This window comes from Hypanus sabinus, chromosome 19 (genome assembly GCF_030144855.1).
Source record: "Hypanus sabinus isolate sHypSab1 chromosome 19, sHypSab1.hap1, whole genome shotgun sequence".
In the NCBI taxonomy this organism is placed as follows: domain Eukaryota; kingdom Metazoa; phylum Chordata; class Chondrichthyes; order Myliobatiformes; family Dasyatidae; genus Hypanus; species Hypanus sabinus.
This window is the reverse complement of record NC_082724.1, coordinates 6,773,598-6,799,203: the sequence shown is the minus strand read 5'-3', so window position 1 is coordinate 6,799,203 and position 25,606 is coordinate 6,773,598. Positions and strand designations below refer to the sequence as shown.

Sequence of the window (25,606 nt, the reverse complement as noted above, 5' to 3'; positions counted from 1 at the left end):
CCCATTCTGACATGTCAGTCCATGGCCTCCTCTACTGTTGTGATGAGTCCATGCTCAGGTTGGAGGAGCAATAGCTTATATTCCATCTGGGTAGCCTCCAGCCTGATGGCATGAACATTGATTTCTTGAACTTCTGGTATTTGCACCCCCCCCTCACCATTTCCATTTCTCAAATTCTCCTTAGCTCCTTACCTGCCCCTCACCTTCCTCTGTTGCTCCTCCTCCTTCCCCTTCTTCCATGGTCTTCTACCCTCCTATCAGATTGCCCCTCTTCCAGCCCTTTATCTCTTTCACCAATCAACTTCCCAGCTCTTTACTTCACCCCTCCCCTCTTCCAATTCCACCAATCACCTACCACCTTGTACTTCTTCCTCTCCTCCCTCCACCTTCTTGCTCTAATTTCTCATCTTTTTTCCAGTCCAGATGAAGGGTCTTGGCCTGAAACATTGACTCTTTACTCTTTTCCATAGATGCTGCCTGGCCTTTTGAGGTCCTCCGGCATTTTTTGTGTGTTGCTTGGTGTTCAGCACTGCCTGCCTGTGGTTGACCAGTCTCCTTTTCTTCTCACTGCTACCACTGCCATGTTGCCAGGTTCAGGAGCAGTTGTTGCTCTGCAGCCATCGAGCTCCTGGACCGGCTTCGCAGCTGTGAATTCACTACCAGGGACTCTGTAGTTCTTGTTCCATATGTTCTTGTTTACTTTTTGTGTACTGTTTACATGATTTGATCAAAGCACTTCAGCGCTGAACTGCCATTATAACTGTGGCCTTCAACCGCTGGTACTCACCTCAGCGTTGAACTGGCTTTGTGACAGTGGACTGACTTTCGGGGACTCTGCAGTTCATTTTCTGTGCGTTATTTGCTTACTTTTTTATTGTTTGCATTATTTGTTCTATTTTCCACCCATTGGGTATTTGACGTTCTTTGTTATGTGTGTTTTTTAAAAATGGGTTCATCTTTAAGGAACCCCAGCACCCATGTCAAGCCCACTTCTCACTTCTCATCAGGAAGGAGGTACAGAAGACTGAAGGCACACACTCAATGATTCAGGAACAACTTATTTCCCTCTGCCATCAGATTTCTGAATTGATATTCAACCCATGAACTTTACTTCACTACTTTTTTTATTTCTGTGTTTTTTTGTACTTCTTATTTTTAACTTAGTTATCTAATAAACATTTATATATATACTTAATTCAGTATTTTTCTCTATATTTATTTATGCTGGTGATATTAAACCTGATTCTGATTCTGACTACGTTTCATTGTTTTATGCCTGCCTGCAAGAAGACAGATCTCAAGGTTGTCCCCAGCTATGCGTAAATGGCCCCACTGCTTTGTGAGCAGCCTTGGGACAGATGAAGGCCATGGGAGTAAAGCCAGACAGAAAATCTGGAGTGGAAACCCTAAGGCAGCTGGACATCCTTCTGGCAGCTCCTGCAGACAAGCTGGTGCCAAACGGATTGCTTCATAAGCTTTCCTGTGGACTGCACTGGTGAGGCCAAGAGGGGGACATTGACGACTGGACATCTCAGGATCTCCAAAAATCCTGCCCAGGCTTGTGATTATCATCATCATTGCCTATTGTCCTTCAAGAGAGAAGGATGCCGATCACCAACCACTTTGATAATAAGTGTACTTCAAACTTTGAGTCTGAGTCTGAATTAACTCTGGACATTACTCTGCACTTGGGTTCACCACCATCCATAGCTCTCTCATTACATTCAGACTGTGTTGATTGTTGATGTAAACGATGCATTTCATTGTAGGCTTCTATGTACAGTACATATGACAAATAAAGCTAATCTTTATCTTAATTTCTTTGAAAGTTGACACTAATCCTTTCTCATAAATTACCAAGAGATGAAACCTTAGAGATCACCTTAATAAAAACCATGTTTTCATGAACTGCTTCACTGGGGTCATGAAACAAATTTGAAGTATTCACAGGGCAATGAGCAGAGATGTATGGATTCAGATTTATTTATCGCATGTACATTGAAATGTGTCATTTACTTTAACAACCAAGGGTGTGCTTGGGGCAGCCTGAAAGTGTCCCCACACATTACAGAGCCAAGCTAGCATGCCCACAAGATAGAACAGAACATACCGAACGACAAAGCCACAACAGCGAAACAAGCTCGTTCCTCCCTCCATCCCACCCACTCACGCACATAACACAGTCCTCCAACCCCAGGACTGTCGGTACCTGTTGCAAATATTCCTGGTATGAAAAACGTTTTTATTTTTCTACAACAGGACATTGTTTGGAACAGAAATCTGACCAGCAATCACAGAACCGTGCACGCCAAGAATTTGCTGAAAATGACGACGTTGGAGCAAGCAATCGACAAACAGCGTTGGCCATTCCAAGATTTTGGCAATAAGCAATAACACTGCGGAGGTTAAATTAAGAAGTTACACCTACTGTAATTATGACAGATTGCTGTTTAGGAATCACTAAAATATTTCTATTTCATGTCAGAACTTATTGCATCAACATGATGCACTGTCACCTGTCCTGACATTAATGATGTGTTGAACTGCCTTGCTGGACTTGTTAATCAGCCGTGTTAGAAATGATTAGCGACTATGGTATGAGGAACAGGTGGCAGCGTTAAGCACTGCCAAGTCACTCTGTTGTTGGAATGTGCGCCGGCTGTGCACTTACTTCAGGAATGTGGGCTTTCTTCATGTGAGCAGGGGCTGCTGCGACATGCCTCGATCCAGCCTATTTCCTACTGAAGTATGCGTTTCTCAAGGAATAACCTCACATGTACAACTCCCACAGAATCCCATACAACTGCTGCTGCCCCTTCCTCCGGCTCTCTGCTATTGCGGAAAACGATTGTGTCATCTCGCATGCTATTTTCAGATTTTTTAAGATTTTGACTTCGGGAAGAGGGTTCCAGTGAGAGGCCAGATGGAAAGTTATAGATCACTCTTGGCGGCCATGAAGAAAATAGTGAACTGCCACAGCCTGGAGTCCATCCTTCCTACGTCGTCTGATGAATCAGAATCAGGCTTAATATCACCGGAATATGTTGTGAAATTTGTCAACTTTATGGTAGCACTACAACGAAATACATGATAAATAAATACAGGCAAAAAAAATCTGAATTACATTAAGTATACATGCATCTATTAAATAGTTAAGTTAAAATAAGTAATGCAAAAACAACAGAAAAAAGAAAGTAATGAGGTAGTGTTCATGGGGTCAACATCCATTTAGAAATCAGATGGCTGAGGAGAAGAAGCTGCTCTTGAATCATTGAGTGTGTTCCTTCAGGCTCCTGTTCCATCTCCCTGATGGTAGCAACGAAGAGAGGGCATGTCCTGGTGACGGGAGTCTTTAATGATGGACACCACCTCCCTAAGGCACCATTACTTGAAGATATCTTGGGTACTCCAGAGGGTGAGATCCATGATGGAGCTGACTAATTTTACAAGCTTTCTGCAACTTACTTCAATCTTGTACAGTAGCCCTTCACACCCGCCTCCCCCTATACCAGACAGTGATATAGCCACAGTACAATTGTGGAAGTTTTTGAGTGTTTTAGTTGACAAACCAAAGAGAGGTTGAGCAAGTTCGGGCTTTCCTCTTCAGAGCGATGGAGGATGAGAGATGACTTGATAGAGGTACATAAGATGATAAGAAGCATAGATAGCGTGGACAGTGTAGAAATGACAAATAGCTAAGAATATATGCTTAAGGTGAATGGAGGAAAGATTAGCAGAGGTGTCAGAAGTAGTTTTTTACACAGACAGCACAGGATGTGTGGAACGCTCTGCCAGGTGTGTGGTAAAGGCAGATACACTAGGAACATTTAACAGACTCTTAGTTTGGCACGTGGATAGAGTGGGCAGCCTCTTCAATGATGGAATAGTTTGCTTTGTTGCCAAGTTTGCAGATAATATGAAGCTTAGTGGAGGGGTAGGTAGTGTTGAGGAAATAGGTTGGCTGCTAAGGGTAGGCAGATTAAGAGAGTGGGAAGAAAGTGGCAAATTAAATACAATATTGAAAAATGCATGGTCATGCACTTTGGTAGTCGAAATAAATGTGCAGACTATTTTCTAAATGGAGAGGAAATCCAAATATCTGAGATGCAAAGGGATTTATTGCAGAACACCCTGAAGGTTAACTTGCAGGTTGAGTCAGTGATGAGAAAGACAAATGCAATGTTAGCATTCATTTCAAGAGGTCTTGAATACAAGAGCAGGGATGTGACGCTGAGGCTTTATAAAGCACTGGTGAGGCCTCACCTTGGGTATTGTGAACAGTTTGGGCTTCTCATCTATGAAAAGATGTGCTGGCATTGGAGAGGTTCCAGAAGTGGTTCGCAAGGATGATTCAGGAATGAAATGGTTATATGAGGAACATTTGATGGCTCTGGGTCTGTACTCAATGGATTTTAGAAGGATGAGGGGGATCTCATTGAAACCTTTCAGGTGTTGAAAGACCTAGACAGAGTAGATGCTGAAAGGATGTTTCCCATGATGGGGAATCTAGGACAAGAGGGCACGGCCTCAGGATAGAGGGGCACTCTTTCAAAACTTTGATGCGGAGAAATTTCTTTAGTCAGAGGGTGGTGAGTTGGTGGAATTTGTTACCACAGTCAGCTGTGGATGCCAGGTCATCGGGTGTATTTAAGGCAGAAATTTATAGGTTCTTGATTGGACACTGCATCTGTACTCTCCTGTCAGATTGCCCCTTCTCTAGATCTTTATCTTTTTCACCAATCGACTTCCCAGCTCTTTACTTTGCCCCTTCCCCCTCTCCCAGCTTCACCTATCATCTATTACCTTGTGTTTCTTCTTACCCTCCTCCATCTTCTTCCTCTGAGTCTCATCTTGCTTTTTCCAGTCCTGCCGAAGGGTTTCAGCCCGAAACATCGACTGTTTTTACTCTTTTTCATAGATGTTGCCTGGCCTGCCGAGTTGTGTGTTGTTCTCATCCAGCATTTTGTGTTGTTGCTTGGATTTCCAACATCTGCAGATTTTCTCTTGTTTGAGATTGATTGTGGGTATGCTTCCATACATTCCCCACCATTGTGAGTCAAAAGGCCCATATTGTGCTGTATTGTTCTATGGTCTATTTTCTATGAGACTCAAGCCGAGAGACCTGACAAAATGTATGTGGCTCGGGTTAGAACAGGTATATGGCTTCCTACAGACATACAGCATGGAAACAGGTCCTAAGTCCTAATGAGTCCACACATACCATCAACCATCCCAACCACCTAAACTATCTGAGTTTATTCTCTCCACTTTCTCATCAACTCCCTCCAGATCCCACAACCCACCTACATAACAGGGACCAAAGAACAGCTCAAGAAAGCAGGAGTGGGCCATTTGGCCCCTCAAGCCTGCCTCACCATTCAGTGTGATCAACTCTTCCTCTGTGCCAGTTCCTCAAACTTTCAAATATTTATTGATCTCCACTTTAAATATATCCAATGATCCACCCTCCACCAGAGCTGAGAACTCCAGAGGTTCTCAAAGGAGAAATTACTGCTTTTCTCAGTGTTAAATGACTGGCACCTTATTTTGTAGCTGCATCCTCTTGTTCATGATTCTCACACTAATGGAAATATCTTAACATCTATCACTGTAATATGCTCTTCAGGCCTGTGTGGGGCCCCAGAGAGCACCGGGCTCCGAGGTTTTTGGCTCCAAGGTGTCCTGATGAAGGGTCCAAAACGTCGACAGTGCTTCTTCCTATAGATGCTGCCTGGCCTGCTGCGTTCCACCAGCATTTTGTGTGTGTTGCTCGAATTTCCAGCATCTGCAGATTTCCTCATTTTTGGTTAATTGTTGTTTAATTAGAGTTATAATCATTGAGATTTCCTCATGTTTTTCTTGAGCGACTTACTCTTTGTAATGCAGTCTCCTGGTGCTTCCTGTTTAAGCTTATTAATTTTATTTTAATACACTTGGGGATTCCATGATACTTGTATTGTTTAGGCGGACCCAATTACCACTAATTGTGGAACCTAGTTTTGACAATGTTACATATTGCCGAGCCACCAATGTACTGTTGGAATTCTTATGATTAAATTTTTGTCACTGTCTCTACATCAGAGTCTGACTTTTCTCCACACTTGAGTTCCAACATTGCCAGTGCACACCATGACAACCGTGTCAATCCCCCTCATAATGTTATATGCTTGATGAAGGCTGCCCCTCATTCTTTTAAACTCCACAGAATACAGATCCAAACTGTCCAGCCTCTACTGATAAGACAACCATAGTTCAGTCTTAGTTGAGGCCTTGTTTAACCCTATTTCAGTCCTCGTTCAGGATTCCCTTCAGATTAACTTAATATTGGACTTTATTCCCTGGAGCATATGATAATGTGAAATGGGAAATATGGTTGAATTTGACATTCCTGGTTAGAATACAATTGGAATATTGTGTTCAGTTCCAGTTACCTCATTATGGGAAGGATGTAGAAGCTTTAACGACAGTGCAGAGGAGATTTGCCAGGGTGCTGCCTGAATTTGAAAACATGCCTTATGAGGATAGTTTGAGTGACTTTTCTCTTTCGAGTCAAGGAGGTTAAGAGGTGAGTTAATAGAGGTGTATATGAGAGGCGACTTAACAGAGGTGTATAAGATGATAATGGACTGGCTGGTGGTGTAGTGGCATCAGCACTGGACTTCAAGGCAGATGGTCCTGAGTTCAAACCCATCCAGCTCCCAACCTGGGCAGCAGCAGTATCTGTGCAGAAAATAGTATCTACTTCTGTATCTTGCCATGAAAACAGCTAGAAATGGCTAATACCTAGCGGCATAATTTTAAGGCGATTGGAGTAAAGTATAGGGCAATGTCAAAGTAAAGTTTTTTACACATAGGGTGGTGCGTATGTGGAATGCCCTGCCAGGGGTGGTAGTAGAGGCAGATACATTAGGAATATATAAGAAATTCTTAGACAGGTACATGAATGATTGAAAATTGGAGGGCTCTGTAGTAGGGAAGGGTTAGATTGATCTTAAAGTAGATAAAAAAATTTGGCACAATATTATGGGCCAAATAGCCTGTATTGTGCAGTAGTATTCTATGGTCTACATTTAAAATCAGGAATGAAGTATTACAGTTACAGAGAACATATGGTATAGGTAGTCAATAAGGTACAAGGCAAATTGTGAGGTCAAGAATCATCTTCTCATACTATGAGAGCATGTTGGAATGCGCTCCAGTTGCCTGGATATGTACAGCTCCATTGCTGTACACCATCCAGAACAAAGCAATCTGTCTGACTGGCAGGCGAGCTGTAGTTCTCAACTCTCACTTGGCTGTAGTGCTCTTATCTATTAAGTAGTGTCGGTTCTCTCAGCAGTATTCTTGAAAATCTGGAGCTCTGAGCACAAAGAGAAACAGTGGGGATCTGGGAATGCTATCATCTGAATGTCGCCTTCCAAGTCACACATTTTGCAGATTCTCATCATTGCTGCAGCTAAATCGTGAAACAATCTAACCAATAGAAGTACCTAAGAACAGTTTATCACCACCACTTCCGTCTAGTAGGAATGGGCAATATTGTTGCCCACACCTCAGGAATTCTTCCTCTTTTCTGCCCTCAGCGTTTCCACGCTACCATTTTGAGATGGCACAGCAGTGTAGTGCCCAAGTCGTTTGTGTCATCAGTTCTGAGTCCAGAGAGTCCAGAGTTTGAGGCATTAAGTTCAGGGTTTTGACATTGGCGAGTCCTGGGGTTGATATTAAAAAACTAAGCCTGAAGGTCAAAGACAGACGTCAATGAGTCCTCAAGTCGCACCCAACGGCTGAAACTCTTGAGTCTGTGACTCCACTGTGGATGTCAGGGGCCCAATCTCTGTGAGTCCATTGGAGGCCCGGAGGTGGCCAGTCCTGGGAACATACGCACACAACTGTCCTCATTGAGGGATCAGCCCTGGAAAGGGTGAGCAGCTTCAAGTTCCTGGGTGTCAACATTGCTGAAGGTCCATCCTGGGCCCACCATACTGATGCAATTACAAAGATAGCATAACAACAACCATACTTCATCAGGAGTTTGAGAAGAATTGGTATGGCATCAAAGATGGACGGTGCAAATTTCTACAGATGGACGGTGGAAACTGTTCTAACTAGTTGCATCACCATCTGGCATGGAGGGGCCACTGCACGGGACTGAAAGAAGCTGAAAGCAGACAGAATGTTGCAAACACAGCAAGTTCCGTCATGGGCACTAGCTTCCCTAGCATCTAGAAAAGCTTCAAAAGGTGAGGACTCAAAAAGGTGGCCTCCATCATTAAAGCTTCCCATCGCCCAAGACATGCCCTTTTCTCATTGCTACCATCAAGGAGAAGGTACAGGAGCCTGAAGACACACACTCAATATTTTAGGGACAGCTTCTTACCCTCCGCCATCAGATTTCTGAGTGGACGATGAACCCATCAGAATCAGAATCAGGTTTATTATCATCAGCATGTGACGTGAAATTTGTTAACTTAGCAGCAGCAGTTCAATGCAGTACATAATCTCGCAGAGAAAAAATAATAATAGTAATAAATAAAATAAAACATAATAATAATAAATAAATAAATAAATAGATTACGTATATTGAATAGATTTTTTAAAAACATGCAAAAACAGAAATACTGTACATTAAAAAAAGTGAGTTGTGTCCAAAGCTTCAATGACCATTTAGGAATGGGATGGCAGAGGGGAAGAAGCTGTTCCTGAATCGCTGGGTGTGTGCCTTCAGGCTCCTGTACCTCCTACCTAATGGTAACAGAGAGGTGCTGGAGGTCCTTAATAATGGACGCTGCCTTTCAGAGACACCGCTCCCTAAAGATGTCCTGGGTACTTTGTAAGCTGGTACTCAAGATGGAGCTGACTAGATTTACAACCTTCTGCAGCTTCTTTCGGTCCTGTGCTGTAGCCCCTCCATACCAGACAGTGATGCAGCCTGTCAGAATGCTCTCCATGGTACAACTATAGAAATTTTTGAGTGTATGTGTTGACATGCCAAATCTCTTCAAACTCCTAATGAAGTATAGCCGCTGTCTTGCCTTCTTTATAACTACATTGATATGTTGGGACTAGGTTAGTTCCTCAGAGATCTTGACACCAAGGAACTTGAAGCTGCTCACTCTCTCCACTTCTGATCTCTCTATGTGTTCCTTCATCTTACCCTTCCTGAAGTCCACAATCAGCTCTTTTGTCTTACTGACATTGAGTGCCAGGTTGTTGCCGTGGCACCACTCCACTAGTTGGCATATTTCACTCCTGTACGCCCTCTCATCATCACCTGAGATTCTACCAACAATGGTTGTATCATCAGCAAATTTATAAATGGTATTTGAGCTATGCCTAGCCACACAGTCATGGGTATATAGAGAGTAGAGCGGTGGACTAAGCACACACCCCTGAGGTGCACCAGTATTGATAGTCAGTGAGGAGGATATGTTATCACCAATCCACACAGACTGTGGTCTTCTGGTTAGGAAGTTGAGGATCCAATTGCAGAGGGAGGTACACAGGTCCAGGTTCTGCAACTTCTCAATCAGGATTGTGGGAATGATGGTATTAAATGCTGAGCTATAGTCAATGAACAACATCCCGACGTAAGTGTTTGTATTGTCTAGGTGGTCTAAAGCTCTGTGGAAAGCCACTGAGATTACATCTGCCAAGTCCATGTACACTACCTTACCATTTTTTTGCTCTCTTTTGGCACTACATATTTAATTTATATACGTCAGTGATATTAAACCTGACTCTGGATAGTATAACACAATTACATCACCAGTGACCTGATTTCAATTTTGCTTCTGTCTGGAACCTAAATATGGGACTGTACTTACCCCAATTAAGTTACCGTATTTGATGCTTGTAGTTTGATCTCCACTGTATAGGAGAAGTAACTGCACTGGAGCAACATGGTGCGTGGCGATTAGCATAACGTTCTTACAGTGCCAGTGACACAAGTTCAATTCCTGCCACTGTCTGTAAGGAGTTTAGTCCTGACGAAGGGTCTCGGCCCAAAACATCAACTGTACTTCTTCCTAGAGATGCTGCCTGGCCTGCTGCATTCCACCAGCATTTTGTGTGTGTTGTTTGAAATTCCAGCATCTGCAGTTTTCCTCCTGTAAGGAGTTTGTTTACTTTCCCCGTTTCCTCTGGGTGCTCCAGTTTCCAAACACATTCATTAAGACGTACGGGTTGGTAGGTTGATTAAACATGTAGCTGTAGGGCCAGAAGGGCTTGTTACTGTGCTGTATCTCTAAATTAATAAATAACAGCATAGCTCTATTCCACTGCACATTAAAATGGAGAAACTTGGGTTCATTCAGTCCTTCATCCACTTATTTAGGAATACAACATAGTATTAGGGCTTCCGGTAACCAGTTAGCCTACTAACTGGTACATCTTTGAAATGCAGGAGGAAATGGGAGCACCCTGAGGAAACCTACGCAGCCACGGGAACAGCACACAAACTCCTTACAGAGAGTGGTGGAATTGAATCCAGGTCACTGGCACTGTAATGGCGTTATGCTAACAGATACGATACTGTATCACCCCTTTTTCTTGGAACAAAGAGGGTAGAGAGAACAGTTGATGGGGGTGTATAAGGTCATAGAGTGATTTAGAGTGTGGGTAAACCGGGGAATGCTAATGGTCTATGCTCCAGCTGACACAGATTTAAAACCTGGGCCAAAAAGAACAAAACCTTTCTGTTCAAAGCGAGCTATTAGGGCCGGAAGATCACTGGGTGTAAATTTGTTGGAAGCAGTATCAATCAGGGCCTTCAAAAGGAAATCAGATAGGTGAGACGGAATATTTTCAAAGTTCAAAATAACATGATTATCAAAGCACATTGGTATCTATGACACCTTATACAACCCTGAGATTCATTTTCTTCCATGCATTCACAGAAAATACAAAGAAACACAATAGTATCAATGAAAAACTGCACACAAGATGGACAAGCAACCAATGTGCAAAAGACAACAAAATGTGCAACTACAAAAAGAGAAAAAAAAAGCCCAAAATAACAATAATGAACAAATAAACAATAAATATCAAGAACATGAAATGAAGAGTCCTTGAAATTGAGTCCGTAAGTTGTGGGAACATTTCAGTGATGGGGCAAGTGAAGATGAGTAAAATTATCCCCCCTGGTTCAAGAGCCTGATGGTTGAGGGGTAATAACTGATCCTGAACCTGATGGTGTTGGTATCCTGAGGCTCCTGTACCTTCTTCCTAATGGCAGCAATGAGAAGAGAGCATGTCCTGGCTAGTGGGGGGTCTTTGATGATGGATGCTGCTTTCCTGCGATAATGCTCCATGTATAGTACACGTTCTTAATGGGGGGAGGATTTTACCCATAATGATCTGGGCCATATCGACTACTTTTCATAGGTTTTTCTGTTCAATAGCATTGGTGTTTCCATACCAGGGCTTGATGCAATCAGTCAAAATGCTCTCCATCGCATGTCATAGAAACAATGCTGTACCGAACATGTACTTACTTTAGAAATTACCTAGGGTTACCCATAGCCCTCTATTTTTCTAAGCTCCACGCACCTATCCAAGAGCCACTTAAAAGGCCCTATTGTATCCGCCTCCACCACTGTTGCCAAAAGCCCATGCCATGCACTCACCACTCTGCTTAAAAACTTACCCTTGACATCTAACCCGTACCTACTTCCAAGCACCTTAAAACTGCCCTCTCGAGTCAGTCCTGGATAAAAGCCTCTGACTATCCACACGATCAATGCCTCTCAACGTCTTATACATCTGTCAATAGAACTTTGTCAAAGTTTTGAATGAGGTGCCAAATCTTCCCAAACTTTGTGCTTTAATGGCACTTACATGCTGAACCCAGGACCGATCCTCTGAAATGTTAACATGTAAGAAGTTAAAGTTGCTGACCCTCTCAACCTCTAATTTCTCGATGAGGATTGGCTCATGGACCTCCATTTTTTCCCTTCCTGTAGTCAATAATCAGCTCCTTGGTCTTGCTAACATTAAGTGAGTGTGTTATTATGACGGGTGTGTTGAAAGGGTTGAAGGGGGAAAGAATACGACTGACAAAATACCTCTAACAGGAGTCAGCACAGTTCAAGTAGGCTGAAGGGACCCCTTTTGTAGCATTACAATTTGAAAATTCTTGATCAAACTAAAATTGATGTTTATGCTAGCAGGCTGGAGTCTACCGAGACAGAATATGAGTTGTTGCTCCTCCAACCTGAGAATGGCCTCATCTTGTCAAAAAAGTTCAAAGTTCTAAGTAAAATTTATTATCAGAGTACATACATGTCACCACATCCAGCCCCGAGATATTTTTCTGCTGGCATACTTAGCAAATCTACAGAACAGCAACTGTTAACATGATCAATGGACAACAAGCTATGCAAATGCAGATATAAATAAATAGTCAGAATGGGAATGGGGTTGGAATTAACATATTTGGCCACTGGGAAATACTGCTTTTTGTGGATGGAGCAGAGATGCTCATTTCTACTCTACAAAACTATGAAGAGGGGTCAGCTATGACATCCGTCACTTCTCATCTGTGCGGAAATTTTCCATCAGCCTTGATGTACAGACTGGTCATCAATACCGCAACCAGCAAAATGGGCCTGCACAATTCCACACCTCAATGTCGTTGCGGGGGAAATTAATTGACAATTCCAATTCTGAATTCAACTTGTAGCAAGTAAGCCTTCGTTGGTTCCAAGCCAGTTCTGGAATTGGAATTGGTTTATTGTGGTCATGTTCCGAGGTAAAGTGAAAAGCCTGCTTTGCCTACTCTTCAAATAATTACAGTGTATTGAAATAAAGTATAACAGCTCCAGAGAAATGGCAGTGCAGGTAAAAAATGAGAAAGATTATAAAACAATGAATTTCATAACCTACACCACACAAAATGCTGGAGGAACGCAGCAGGTCAGGTAGCATCCACGGAAATCAATAAAGATTCGATGTTTCAAGTTGAGGCCCTTCATCAGGACTAAAAAGGAAGGGGGAAGATTCTGGAATAAGAAAGTGAAGTGAGGGGAAGGACAAGCTGGCAGATGATAGATGAAACCAGTTGAGTGGGGAGGGGAGTGTTGAAGTAAGAAGCTGAAAGGTGATAGGTGGAAAAGGCAAAGGGCTGGAGAGGAAGAAATCTGATAGGAGAGGAAAGTGGATCATAGGAGAAAGGGAAGGAAGAGTGGCACCAGAGGGAGGTGATCGGCTGGTGAGGAGAAGAGGTTAGAGGCCAGAATGGGAAATTGAAGAAGAGGGAAGGAGAAGGGTGAAAAATATTTCCAGAAGCTGGAGAAATTGATGTTCAAGCCATCAGGTTGGAGGCTAGCTATACTGAATATGAGTTGTTGCTCCTGCAACCTGAGAGTGCCCTCGTCGTGTCAGAAGAGGAGGCCAAATCATAATGCGAATGGGGATTGGAATTAAAACAGTTGGTCACCAGAAAATTCTTCTGTTTTGTGGGTGGAGTGGAGGTGCTCGACAAAGCAGATTCCCAATTCGTGTCTGGTCTCACCAATGTAGAGGAGGCCACATCGGGATCACTAGATACAGTAGACAACCCCAACAGATTCGCAGATGAAGTGTTTCTTCACCCGGAATCACTACTTGTGTCGCTGAATGAAGGTGAGGGAGGAAGCGAATGGGCAGGGTAGCACTTCGTCCACTTGTAGGGTTAAGTGCCAGGAGAAAGATTAGTGGGGATGGACGAACGGAGGGAGTGATCCCAGCAGAAAGTGCCAAGTGGTAGGGGAGGAGAGGTAAAGATGTGTTTAGTGATATGATCCATTGAAGATGGCAAGAGTTGTAGAAAATGATGTGTTGGTTGTGGAGGCTCATGGGGTGGTAAGTGAGGACAAAAAGAACACCAGAGAAATTTCATGACATCTGATTCTGATTATGATAACAAGGAAACATTTGTGATCAAGAGTCGATCTTATCGTACTAGTGAAGTATTTCATAGTCATAACAGTGGTTCCTCGAGCCAGGTGGCACATGCTTTCAGGTTTTTGCATCTTTAGCCCTTTATCTCTACCACCTGACACCTCGTTGTCACCACATTGTCGCAGGAAAGCATCATCATCAGGGACCCCCACCACCCAGGTCATGCTCTCTCCTGCCATCAGGAAATAGGTACAGGAACCTCATGACTCGCACTGCCATGTTCAAGGTAAGTTAATATTCCTCAACCATCAGCCTCTTGAACCAAAGGGGATAACTTCACTCATCTTCACTCACCCCAACACTGAATTCTTCCCTCAACCAATGGGCTCACTTTCAAGGACTTCTCATGTCATGTTCTCACTATTTATTGTTTAGTTATTTAATATGATTCTTTTTTTCTCTTTGTATTTGCACAGAACATAGAACATAAAACAGTACAGCACAGGAACAGGCCATTCAGCCCACAATGTTGTGCCAAACCAGCTATAAAGTACATCAAAACACCCAAACTAATCCTCCTACCTACACCCTGTCCATATCCCTCCATCTTCCTTTCATCCATGTGCTTATCCAAATGTCTTTTAAAGGTCTCTAATGAATTTGCCTCTACCACCACACCAGGCAACGCATTCCAGACATCCACCATTCTCTGAGTAAAAAGCTTACCCCTCACATCCCCTCTTGAACCTAGCCCTTCTTTTGTGTCTTTTGCACACTGGTTGAGCGCCTAAACTGGTGTGGTCTTCCATTGATTCTATTACGGAATGAGGGGTGACCTCATTGAAACCTATCGAATGGTGAAAGGTCTTGATAGAGTGTGTGTGGACAGGATGTCTCCTATGGTGGGAGAGTTTAAGACCAGGGGATACAGCCTCAGAATACAGGGGCATCCTTTTAGAATGAAGATGAGGAGGAATTTCTTTAGCCAGAGAATGGTGAATCTGTGGAATTCTTTGCCACAGGCAGCTGTGGAAGCCAAGTCTTTATGAATGTTTAATGCAGAGGTTGATAAGATTCTTGATTGGTCGAGGCATGCAGGGATATGGGGAGAAGGCAGGAGATTGGGGCTCAAAGAAAAACTGGAATGCCATGATGAAATGGCAGAGCAGACTCGATGGGCTAAATGGCCTAATTCTGCTCCTATACCTTATGAACATGATCTCATGTTCTCATAGTTATTATTCTGTTATGAATTTGTTGAGTATGCCTGCAAGAAAATTAATCTTTACAATAGCATATATATACTTTGATAATAATTTACATTGACTTTTGACTTTGACTGCCCTGCTTCTCACTTCATTTCCCCTCCCACCCACCCATCCACCTTCCCCTTCACTTGGTCTCACCTATCACCTGTCGGTTTGTACTCCTTCCCCTCCATCCGCTACCTTCTTATTCTAGCTTCTTCCCCCTTCATTTCACTTTGTAATGAAAGGTCTTGGCTCAAAATGTCGACTGCTTATTCCCCTCCATAGATGCTGCCTGACCTGCTAAGTCCCTCCAGCATTTTGTATGTTGACCTGCAAAAGCGACACCTCCTCTAACAGCAAAAAGGACTATTCTTCAAGCTGTTCACAACAGACTATTCTTCACAACTTGCACCAACCTGCCCTCAGGTCTCCGTGCTGACAGTTCAGTCAAAAAAATCTGATGGACTGCTGCAACTTAAAACTTTAACACTTAAATATTTGTGAATTTTCTCATTGTAACTCTGGGATTTGAGAATTGCAAAAGGAATATCTAAACGTGAATGGATGCAGAGAAAAGGAATGGCTGGGAGCAATTGTTAGATTTATAAGAGATTAGTAATGGGTTTTGAAAATAGCTATTCTATTAAAATGTTATTTTAAGAGCTGCTAGCCAGCCACAAGATAAACTGCAGCCTTCAACGCTCAAGTGCAATTTAAGCCCTCTCCACTAAAAGCCCAAGCACAATGCTGCTTTATAAACTGAACTGATGAGAAACAATCTCTTCTGACCTCCTGACCTGATGAATCTATAATAATGTTTGTCTTGGTATTAGTAGAATATCGTATCCACTTAGACAGGCTCAATTTAATATTGTGTTTCAGAAGACTGACACGAAAGGTCTCTCTATGTGGAGGATTAAGACCTTAATCAACGTCGTATTGGTGGATTTAATTCAGTTAGTCAACTCCTCTATGAACCGTCAGGGGTGGTTTATACTGAGGTGATCACAACAGATATCAAAGGGGGAGTTTTGAAACTGAAGTTTCTGACATTATTCATTGGACCATAGGAGAATGAGGGCTGTATAAAATCAAGAGATCAAGAGAGGGATAGATCAGATGAATATGTACAGACTTCCCAGAGGTGGGAAATCAAGATAATTAGATTACAGATTAACATACACAAAATGCTGGAGGAACTCAGCCCATCTATAAAGGGGAATAAGGAGCCGACATTTTGGGCTGATGAAGGATCTCAACCTGAAACATCAGCTCTTTAGTCCCCTCCACAGATGCTGCCTGACCCGCTGAGTTCCTCCAGCACTTCTTATGTATTACTCTGTGTGTGTGATTTCCAGCACCTGCAGAATCTCTTGTGTTTAGATTAAAGATTAGCTTTATTTGTCACATGTACATCAAAATATACAGTGCGAACCATCCAATCAAATCAGCGAGGATTGTGCTGAGCTGGCCTCAGTTATCAAAATGGTTCCCGTGCAAACATGCACATGACTCATCAACCCTAACCATTGGTCTCTGGAGTGTGGGAGGAAACTGTAACACCCGGAGAAAACCCTCACAGTCACAGGGAGAACAAACAAGCTCCTTAAAGACAGCACGGGAGTCGAAACCCAATCCTACAGCTGACGCTGTAAAGTGAGGTGCTAACTGCTATGTTACAGTGCCACCGACTAGACCAAGAGGGCACGGGTTTAAGGTGAGGGGGAGAGATTTAATGGGAATCTGAGGGGCATCTTCTTCACCTAGGGTGATCTATAAATGGAATAAGGAAGTGGTGGGAGCAAGTATGTTAGCAACACCTGAAAGACAGTTGGGGGGGTACGTGAATAGGAAAGGTTTGGTTCAGGGGTTCCCGACCTTTTTAATGCCATGGACCAATACCATTAAGTGTCCATGGACCACAGGTTTGGAAGGATATGGGCAAATGACAAATGTGGCCAGCTTAAATAAGCTTCTCATCAACCTACACCAACAGGTCTGAAGGGCCTGCTTCCGGGCGCTTTGACTCTATGACCTACCTGTTAGAAAAAGGAATTAAGATCCAAGTCGTTGACAGCGCTCTGTTACTAACCCATAGCTAGTTTAATGTTACTGTCTCCTTGGGCTCTGGATGAAACTGTGACCCCTAATTTTCAGAAAACAAGAAGGTGTTAGACTTCCTCATCATCAATAAATACGACTATTTTATTTCATGGGTCCCCTATGTTGCCCTTCAAAGATCAATATTATCAGGGTTTTTACAGACAGTTTTATTTTATAATGTTTTATGAGATTGTATAATCATTCAGTATGTTGCGTGCTCGGTGATGTTGAGCAGCTGATTAAGAAATCCTTTGATTCCTTAAAGTCCATATATTTTTTTTTATAATCAGCAGTGGAATCTGAGTCTCCAGCTGGGGATCGATAAACCTCCATCCCTACACCTAGAATATAAAATACCACCATTAAGACCTGTGGGGAGATGTAAAAATTCTTTAATGTAGCCCCTGACCATCCCATTTAATTTGACAAGTACACCCTGGGACCTATTTTAACAGATGCTGGAAGCAGAGATCTTGTCAGGACACTTTAAAACTTAGCTTTTTATAGTATGGTGGTGAATAATGGGAGCCCACATCGGGGCATTTGATGCTGTAGTGTTCACCAATTTGGAATTAGCTTGTAAGCGTTTCATCACGAGCCAAGATGACACCGCCAATACACAGTGGTTGGTGTTTCACTCTGGGAGCGCTCGCATTTATATAGACCCCCCCCCCCCCTCCCTTTGCTTGCCTCAGTCCTGATTAGTTACCCCTTCAGATGCCCTTTGAATTCTATTGGCTCACGTTTCTTTGGCTCTTAGGGGTTCGTAAATGTTGTCTATTTCGATATGTTTGTTTATCGACATAAGAGAAACATGCTTCTAAAAATTATTATGCATGCCTTGTGTTTGCCTGCGTCAGAACCTCCACAGAATAATTGTGCACGTACAAGAAGAGCTGAAAAGCTCTTTCAGACCCAGCCAAGTACTTAGATTCAGATTCAGATTTATTTATCACATGTACATCAAAACATAGAGTGAAATCTGTCATTTGCGTTAACAACCAACACACCCAAGGATGTGCTGGGGGCAGCCCATAATGTCACCACACATTCCAGTGCCAAAATCGCATGCCCACAATGCGTGGCAGATCAACATAGAACACAACACAATAAAACATATCAGGCAATAAAGTACTAACAGTGAAATAAGCCACATTCTTCCACCCCTCCCTCTCAACCACACATACAGTATACACAGTCCTCTGACTCCAAGACAGGCCATCTTCAGCCTCCAGTTTCCAGCTGAGTTATAGACACTGGACCCTGACTTCCCCAGCATACTCGCAAAGATTTGCAGACGTGTATCCTGTTTCTTGTGACTTGTGAGGTCAGTCAGTTATCCTCTTTGATTCCAGACCTCTCAACCATCAGGCTCTTGAACCAAAGGGGATAACCTCACTCAACTTCACTTGCCCCATCATTGAAATGTTCGCACAATCAATGGACTCAGCTTCAAGGACTCCTCATCTCAGATTCTCGATATTTATTGCTTAATTACTTATTATTATTACCTTTCTTTTTGTATTTTCACAGGTGTCATCTTTTGCACACTGTTGGAACACCCAAGATGGTGCAGTCTTTCATTGATTCTGTTATGGGTATTATTCTGTGGATTTATTGAGTATGCTAACAAGAAAATGAATCTCAGGATTGTATATGGTTTCATTTATGTACTTTGCTAATACATTTACTTTGAACTTTGAATGTTCCCTTCTTTGAGAATGATGTTCCCCAAAGGTATTGTCTATTGATGGGTCTTGAGGTGGCTATAGAGGCTAATCCGGGATCCACATAACTGGGATGTTAAGGTGGATTCCCTTAATGGAGAGCACCTGTGCATGACTTTGTTTAACGTGGGGAGACTGATGCTCGGCCAGTCATCACATTGTCCCTGACATATCAGAGTCAGGGAATACAAGATGACTGGGGACCCTTCACTGCTGCAACCTTCCTCCATCTTCACTGCCATTGTGACGTGTCATCATCTTCTGCCAGCTCCACCACTAAGGTCTTGGTTGGATCGCTCTTTGTCCAGAACCTGCCCTTGACCTCACGACCATGGGTGAGCCTACCAGGAGTTAAGCGCTAGATCACATCACTCTCTTGATCTCAAGGCTCTCCACGATGGCAAGGTGATGATCCTTGGAGAAGATCAAGTCACCTCAGCTCATAGATGGAACATCACTCATCCTACCAGCCAATTCTACTGTAATGCTGAAGGATCACTGCATGGTCTGAAGAGCCGTTCATGGGTTACAATGTTAAACTGATGCCTTAACTCCGCTGTAAAAGCTGTATTTTCAAGTGATGCATATGAGGGGGTTTATTCTCCTGTTACCAGGTGCGATATTGAAAAATAGGTATTGGCCAGCACACCAGAGAACACCTTGCGCTCCGCAAAGTTCAAAGTAAATTTATAATCAAAGTACCTATATGTCATAATGTATGTACTATACTACTCCAGGCATTCACAGTAGAACAAAGAAATAAAAGAGAATCAATGAAAAATTACACACAAAGACTGACAACCAATGTGCAAAAGAAGACAAATTGTGCAAATACAATCAATCAATCAATAAATACATTACTGTGCAAAAGTCTTTGGCACATATGTAAGCTAGGGTGCCTAAGACTTTTGCACAATACTGTAGGAATTTTGTGTATTGCACTGTACTGCTGCCACAAAAAAAAAACAAATTTCATGAGATATGTGAGTGATGATAAACCTGACTCTGATAAAGGACTCTTTTGTGGACTGAGAGCTGAAAGGATGCAGGCAGAGGGAATCATTGTTTGGAAAAGGGGAAGGGAGAGGGAAGAGAGCAGGAAGCACCAGAGGGACATTGTGTAATGATCAATAAGCCAATTGTTTAGAATCAAATGACCTTGCCTGGTGTCTACAGCTGGGTGTGTCTGCACCGGAGCACTCCCTGCTCCCAACATTCCTTCTCTGCCACCCGTCCCACACCCCATACTCACAATCCCGAACATCCCACCAGATTTACAGTCTAGCTTTCCCTTCCACGTTGACAAATGCAGTACTGTGCAAAAGTCTTAGGCAGTCTAGCTATATATATATATATATATATATATATATATATATATATGTGCCTAAGGTTCCTGCACAGTACTGTAGAAAGATAAACACATAAGTAAGTATTGAGAACACAGGTTGTTGAGTCCTTGAAAGTGAATCTGTAGGTTGTGAAATCAGTTCAGAGTTGAGATGGGTGAAGTTATCTGTGCTGGTTCAGGAGTCTGATAGCTGTAGGGTGATAACTGTTCCTGAACCTGGTAGCTTAGTCTTGTACCTTCTTCCCAGTGGAGTATCAAATTTTGAAAGGCTTCAACAGAGTGGATGTGGAGAGGATGTTCCCTATGGTGGGGGAGTCTAGGATCAGAGGACACAGCCTCAGAATAGAAGAGTGTCCTTTTAGAATGGAGATGAGGTGGAATTTCTTTAGCCAGATGCTGGTGAATCTGTGGAATTCGTTGCTACAGGTGGCTATGGAGGCCAAATCATTGGGTATGTCTAAGGCAGAGGTTGACAGATTCTTGATTAGTTAGGGCATGAAGGGATACGGGGAGAAGGCAGGAGATTGGGGCTGAGAAGGAAAATGGATCAGCCATGATGAAATGATGGAGCAGACTCAATGGGGCAAATGGCCTAATTCTGCTCCTATATCTTATGGCAGTAGTGAGAAAAGAGCATGGCCTGGAAGGTGCTTTTTCGTTGCAATGCTCCTTGTTCATGTGCTCAATGGTGATTTAGCGAAGTTATGTATGGAGCTTTTTGAATTCATCAGTTTTCAATACCAACTGCTACAGCCCTGTCTAATCCATTCTTTCAATCTTCATGACAAGCCTACAATGTGACACTTTATCAAATGGCTCTCAGAAGTCCATCAATGTCATATCAACTGCATCGGCTTGATGTTACCTCATCAAAAAAACTCTTATCAAGTTAGTTAGGCACAATTTGTCTTTAACAAATCCATACCAGCTTACTCTAATTATCCCACATTTGTTCAAGTGTCTGCTGATTTTGATCCTGATTATAGTGTTGAAATCTTTCCACATCAACAGGATGAAACTGACTGGTCTCTGGCTGCTCTGCTGCTCCCTTCATACATGAAAAGAAATGTAGTTTTTTGCTGCTATTAGCATCTAGAACATGGAAGAGTATGTCAGAAGCTCAGGCCCTTCGGCTATTGATCTTGTGCTAGACTAATTAACTTAGTCTTTAAATGTTGCAGCAGATTAATCTCTCCTGCCCACACTATGTCCCTATCCCTCCATTCTCTAAGAGCCTCTTAAAGTCCTCTAATATATTTGCCCCACCACCATTCTGGTATTGCATTCCAGGCACCTAACAAAAAAAGCCCCATTGTGGCTTCCATACCGGCTGGTGATGCAACCAGTCAGAATGGTCCAGTACCTCCTCCCTCACCTGCATTCAGGACCTCAAACAGTCCTTCCAGGAGAGGCAACACTTCACCTGCCAATCTCTTTGGGCCTATTGTGTCCGGTGCTCCCGATGCGGCCTCCTCTACATTGGCAATACCCATCATTAATTGAGGGACCGCTTCATGGTGCACCTCTGCACCATTCGACACAAGTAGGACCTCCTGGTGGCCAAACATTTTAATTCCATTCCAATGTGTTAGTCCATGGCCTACCCTTGTGCAAGATGAGGGCCATGCTCAGGGTGGAGGAGCAACACCTTACATTCTGTCTGGGTAGCCTCCAATGTCACAAAACAACAAATTTCACAACATATGTTAGTGATAATAAAATTAATTTGGATTCTGATTCTGCACATATCCCCTGTCACTGTAATCACATGCCCTTTAGTATTAGAAATTTCCAGCACTGTAAAAAGATACCAGCTGTCTAGTCTATCTGAACTTTTCATAATCTTATAAACATCAGTTACTTCTCCACTCAGCCACCGCCACTCCAGTTGTTGGGAGGAGAGGAATTGTCAGTGTTTCAGTCGAGCCACTGCTTAGAGTGAGGCTGGAGAGCAGAGATGTCTGGTATAAAGAGGAAAAGGGCAGTGGTGAGACAGGAGTCTGAGAAGATAGGTAGACTGAAAAGGGGTGTAAGAAGTGAGGAGTTTGTGCCACGTAGGGAGAGGGAGAGGGAATTGAGCTTGGGAGACAGTGGCAGGTGCATGGTAAAAGGAGCCAGACAAAGTAAGAGAGAGACAGACAGACAGAGACAGAGGCAAAGCGAGAGACAAGCAAACGAACAGAGACAGAAAGACAGAGCGAGAGAGACAGGTAGAGTGCTGGTTCTTGCTATGTCATAGTGTTTGAGTGGGGGCTTGACTCTGAGGGGGGGAGAGGGAGAGGGAGAGGAGGAAGGGTTGAGGAGGAGGGGGAGGGCAAGAGAATGGGAGAGGGAGGGGGGAGAGAGATAGAAAGCTAGTTCTTGTTACGTCACAGTGCCTGAGTGGGGCGGGAACCCAAAGAGAGGTTAAAGGTTAGCTATATCTGTCACATGTGCACTGAAATATTGAAACATGCAGTGAAAGGTATCGTTCGCATCAATGACCAACACAGAATGAGGACATGCCAGCGGCAACACGTGTTGCTTAGCTTCCAGCACCAATATAGCGTGCCCACAACACAGTAACCCTAACCGTAATATAGTCATAGGTTAAGGGTGAAAGGTGAAATATTCAAGGAACCTTTCACTTAGAGGATGGTGTGAGTGTGGAATCAGCTGCCATTGGTAAGTGGTGGATACAGGTTCGATTTCAACATTGAAGAGAAGTTTGGATTGGAGGAATAAGACCAGAAGTCCATAAGACATAGGAACAGAATTACAGTATTTGGCCCATCAAGTCAGCTTTGCCGTTCCATCATGGCTGATATTATCCCTCTCAACCTCATGCTCCTGCTTTCTCCCCGTAACCTTTGTAGCCCTGATTAATCAAGAACCCAACAACCTCTGCTTTAAATATACCCAATGACTTGGTGTGCAGAGCCATCCATGGCAATGAATTCCACAGATTCACCATCCTCTGGCTGAAGAAATACCTCCTCATCTCCGTTCTAAGTGCATGTACTTGTTTTCTGAGGCTGTGCCCTTTGGTCCAAGACTCCCCCACTATAGGATATATCCCCTCCACACCCACTTTAAGTTGGCCTTTCAGTACTCTATCAATGAGATCCCCCCTTCATTCCTCCAAACTCCAGGAAGTGTAAGTGCAGAGCCATCACAAGCTCCTCATATATTAACCCTTCTATTCCTGGGATCATTCTAATGAACCTCCTCTGCAGCCTCTCCAGTGCCAGCACATCTTTTCATAGATAAGGGACCCAAAGTTGCTCACAATAGTCCAAGCACTGTCAGACCAGAGCCTTATAAAGCCTCAGCATTACACTCTTGATTTTATATTCTAGTCCTTTCAAAATGAACGTCAGCATTGTATTTGTCTTCCTCACCACTGACTCAACCTGCAAATTAGCCTTTTGGGGTTCTTGCATGAATTTCCCAAGTTCTTTTGCACCTCAGATTTTTGAATTTTATCCCCATTTAGAAAAAAGCCTATGCCTTTATTCCTTCTACCTACGTGCATGACCATGCATTTCCCTACACTATATCCCATCTGCCATTTCTTTGCCTAAGTAGACACCCTGCTTCCTCACCACTACCTACCCTTCCACCTACCTTCATATTGTCTGCAAACTTGGCCACAAAACCATCAATTCTGTCATGCAAATCATTAACACATACTGTGAAAAGAACCTTGTCAAAGGCCTTCTGAAAATCCATGTAGACAGCATTCACTGACTGTCCTCTGTCTATCCTGCCTGTTATTTCCTCAAAGAACTCCAACAGATTTGTCAGGCAAGATTTGCCATTGAGGAAACCATGTTGACTTTGGCCTATTTTGACATGAACCTTCAAGTACCTCAAAACTTCATCCCTAACAACATCTTCCCAACCACTGAAATCAGGCTAACTGGCCTGTAACTTCATTCCTTCTGCCTTCCTCCCTTCTTAAGGAGTAGAGTGACGTTTGCAATTTTTCAATTCTCCGAAACCATTACAGAATCCAGTAAATCTTGAAAGATCATTACAAATGCCTCCATAAACTCTTCAGCTCCTGGTTCAGAACCCCTGGGGTCTATTCCATTTAGTCCAGGTGACTTATCAATCATCAGACTTTCCAGCTTCCCAAACACCTTCTCCTTAGAAATAGCAACTGCACTCACTTCTATCCCCTGACACTCTTACGTTTCTGGCATTCTGCTAATGTCTTCCACAATGAAGACTGATGCAAAATACTTAGGTTCGTCTGTCATTTCCTTGACCCCCATCACCTCCTCTCAAGGTAATTTTCCAGTGGTCTGATATCCATTCTTGTCTCTCCTTTACTCTTTATATATATATGAAAAAACCTTTTGTATCCTCTTTTATACTATTGGCTAGCTTACATTCATATTTCTTTTCTCTCTTTATAGTATTTTAATTGCCTTCAGTTGGTTTTTAGAAGCTTCCCAATCCTCTAGTTTCCCTCTAATATTTATTGTATTATATGCCCTCTCTTACTTTTATGCTGTTTGACTTCCCTTGTCAGCCACGGCTGCCTCATCCTCCCTTTAGAATACTTTATCTTTGGGATGATTCTATCCTGTGTCTTCTGAATTGCTCCCAGAAGCTCCAGCCATTGCTGTTCTGCCATCATCCCTGTCTTTTTTGTACAGGTCATACCTTCCCCAGTAGAAATCACTACGATCTAGAAAACTGAAAATTTGCCCCCTGCACTAATTCATCAGCCACACATCCATCTGAAAAATCTTACCCTCACTGGCACGTGGCACAGGCCTTGTCAAATGTCTAATAGATCCGTCATGATTGCAACCTGCTGAGAAGTCCTGAAAGCACCCAAGTTCTTTTAAAATCTTGCATATTGTCACCAATGAACAATCTCTTGTGTTGATTGCAGGCTGCCAAGAAGCCCTGAAAGCATCCACGCTCTTTTTAAATGTTGTGCTATTTCACCAATGAACAATCTTTCATGATGCTTGCAGCCCAATTAAAAAGGTCTATGGTCCAGGTGCAGGTCGATGGGACTAGTCAGATTAACAGTTTGGCATGGACTAGATGAGCCAAGGGTCTTCTTTCTGTGCTGTATGACATGTCTTTGGACTGTGGGAGGGAACACACGCGGTCACAGGGAGAATATACAAACTCCTTACAGACAGTGGCAGGAATGAAAACCTAATCAATGATCGCTGTAAAGCGACTGCACTAAGCATTATGCTGTCATGCCTGACTAACCGATGATCTTATGACACATCTGACATTTGGGCATCTTTTTCATGATTTTAAATGTATGTGAGTAAATCTGAATTCAG

At 43.0% G+C, this 25,606-nt stretch overlaps 1 protein-coding gene across 8 annotated transcripts in view; it reads right to left on the bottom strand.

Annotated features, from left to right (window-relative positions):
• Positions 1-25,606, bottom strand: part of LOC132377708 (MICOS complex subunit mic25-b-like) — a 700,497-nt gene that overhangs the window by 127,234 nt on the left and 547,657 nt on the right. Inside the window, exon 8 of one of the 8 annotated variants that reach the window (XM_059943951.1) lies at positions 3,017-3,073. The exons of the other annotated variants lie outside the window; for them this stretch is intronic. Coding sequence (XP_059799934.1) covers positions 3,032-3,073 — 42 coding nt within the window. The 3' untranslated portion in view covers positions 3,017-3,031. Of the gene's footprint in view, positions 1-3,016; positions 3,074-25,606 lie in introns of those variants that run through there. 8 annotated transcript variants of the gene reach the window in all.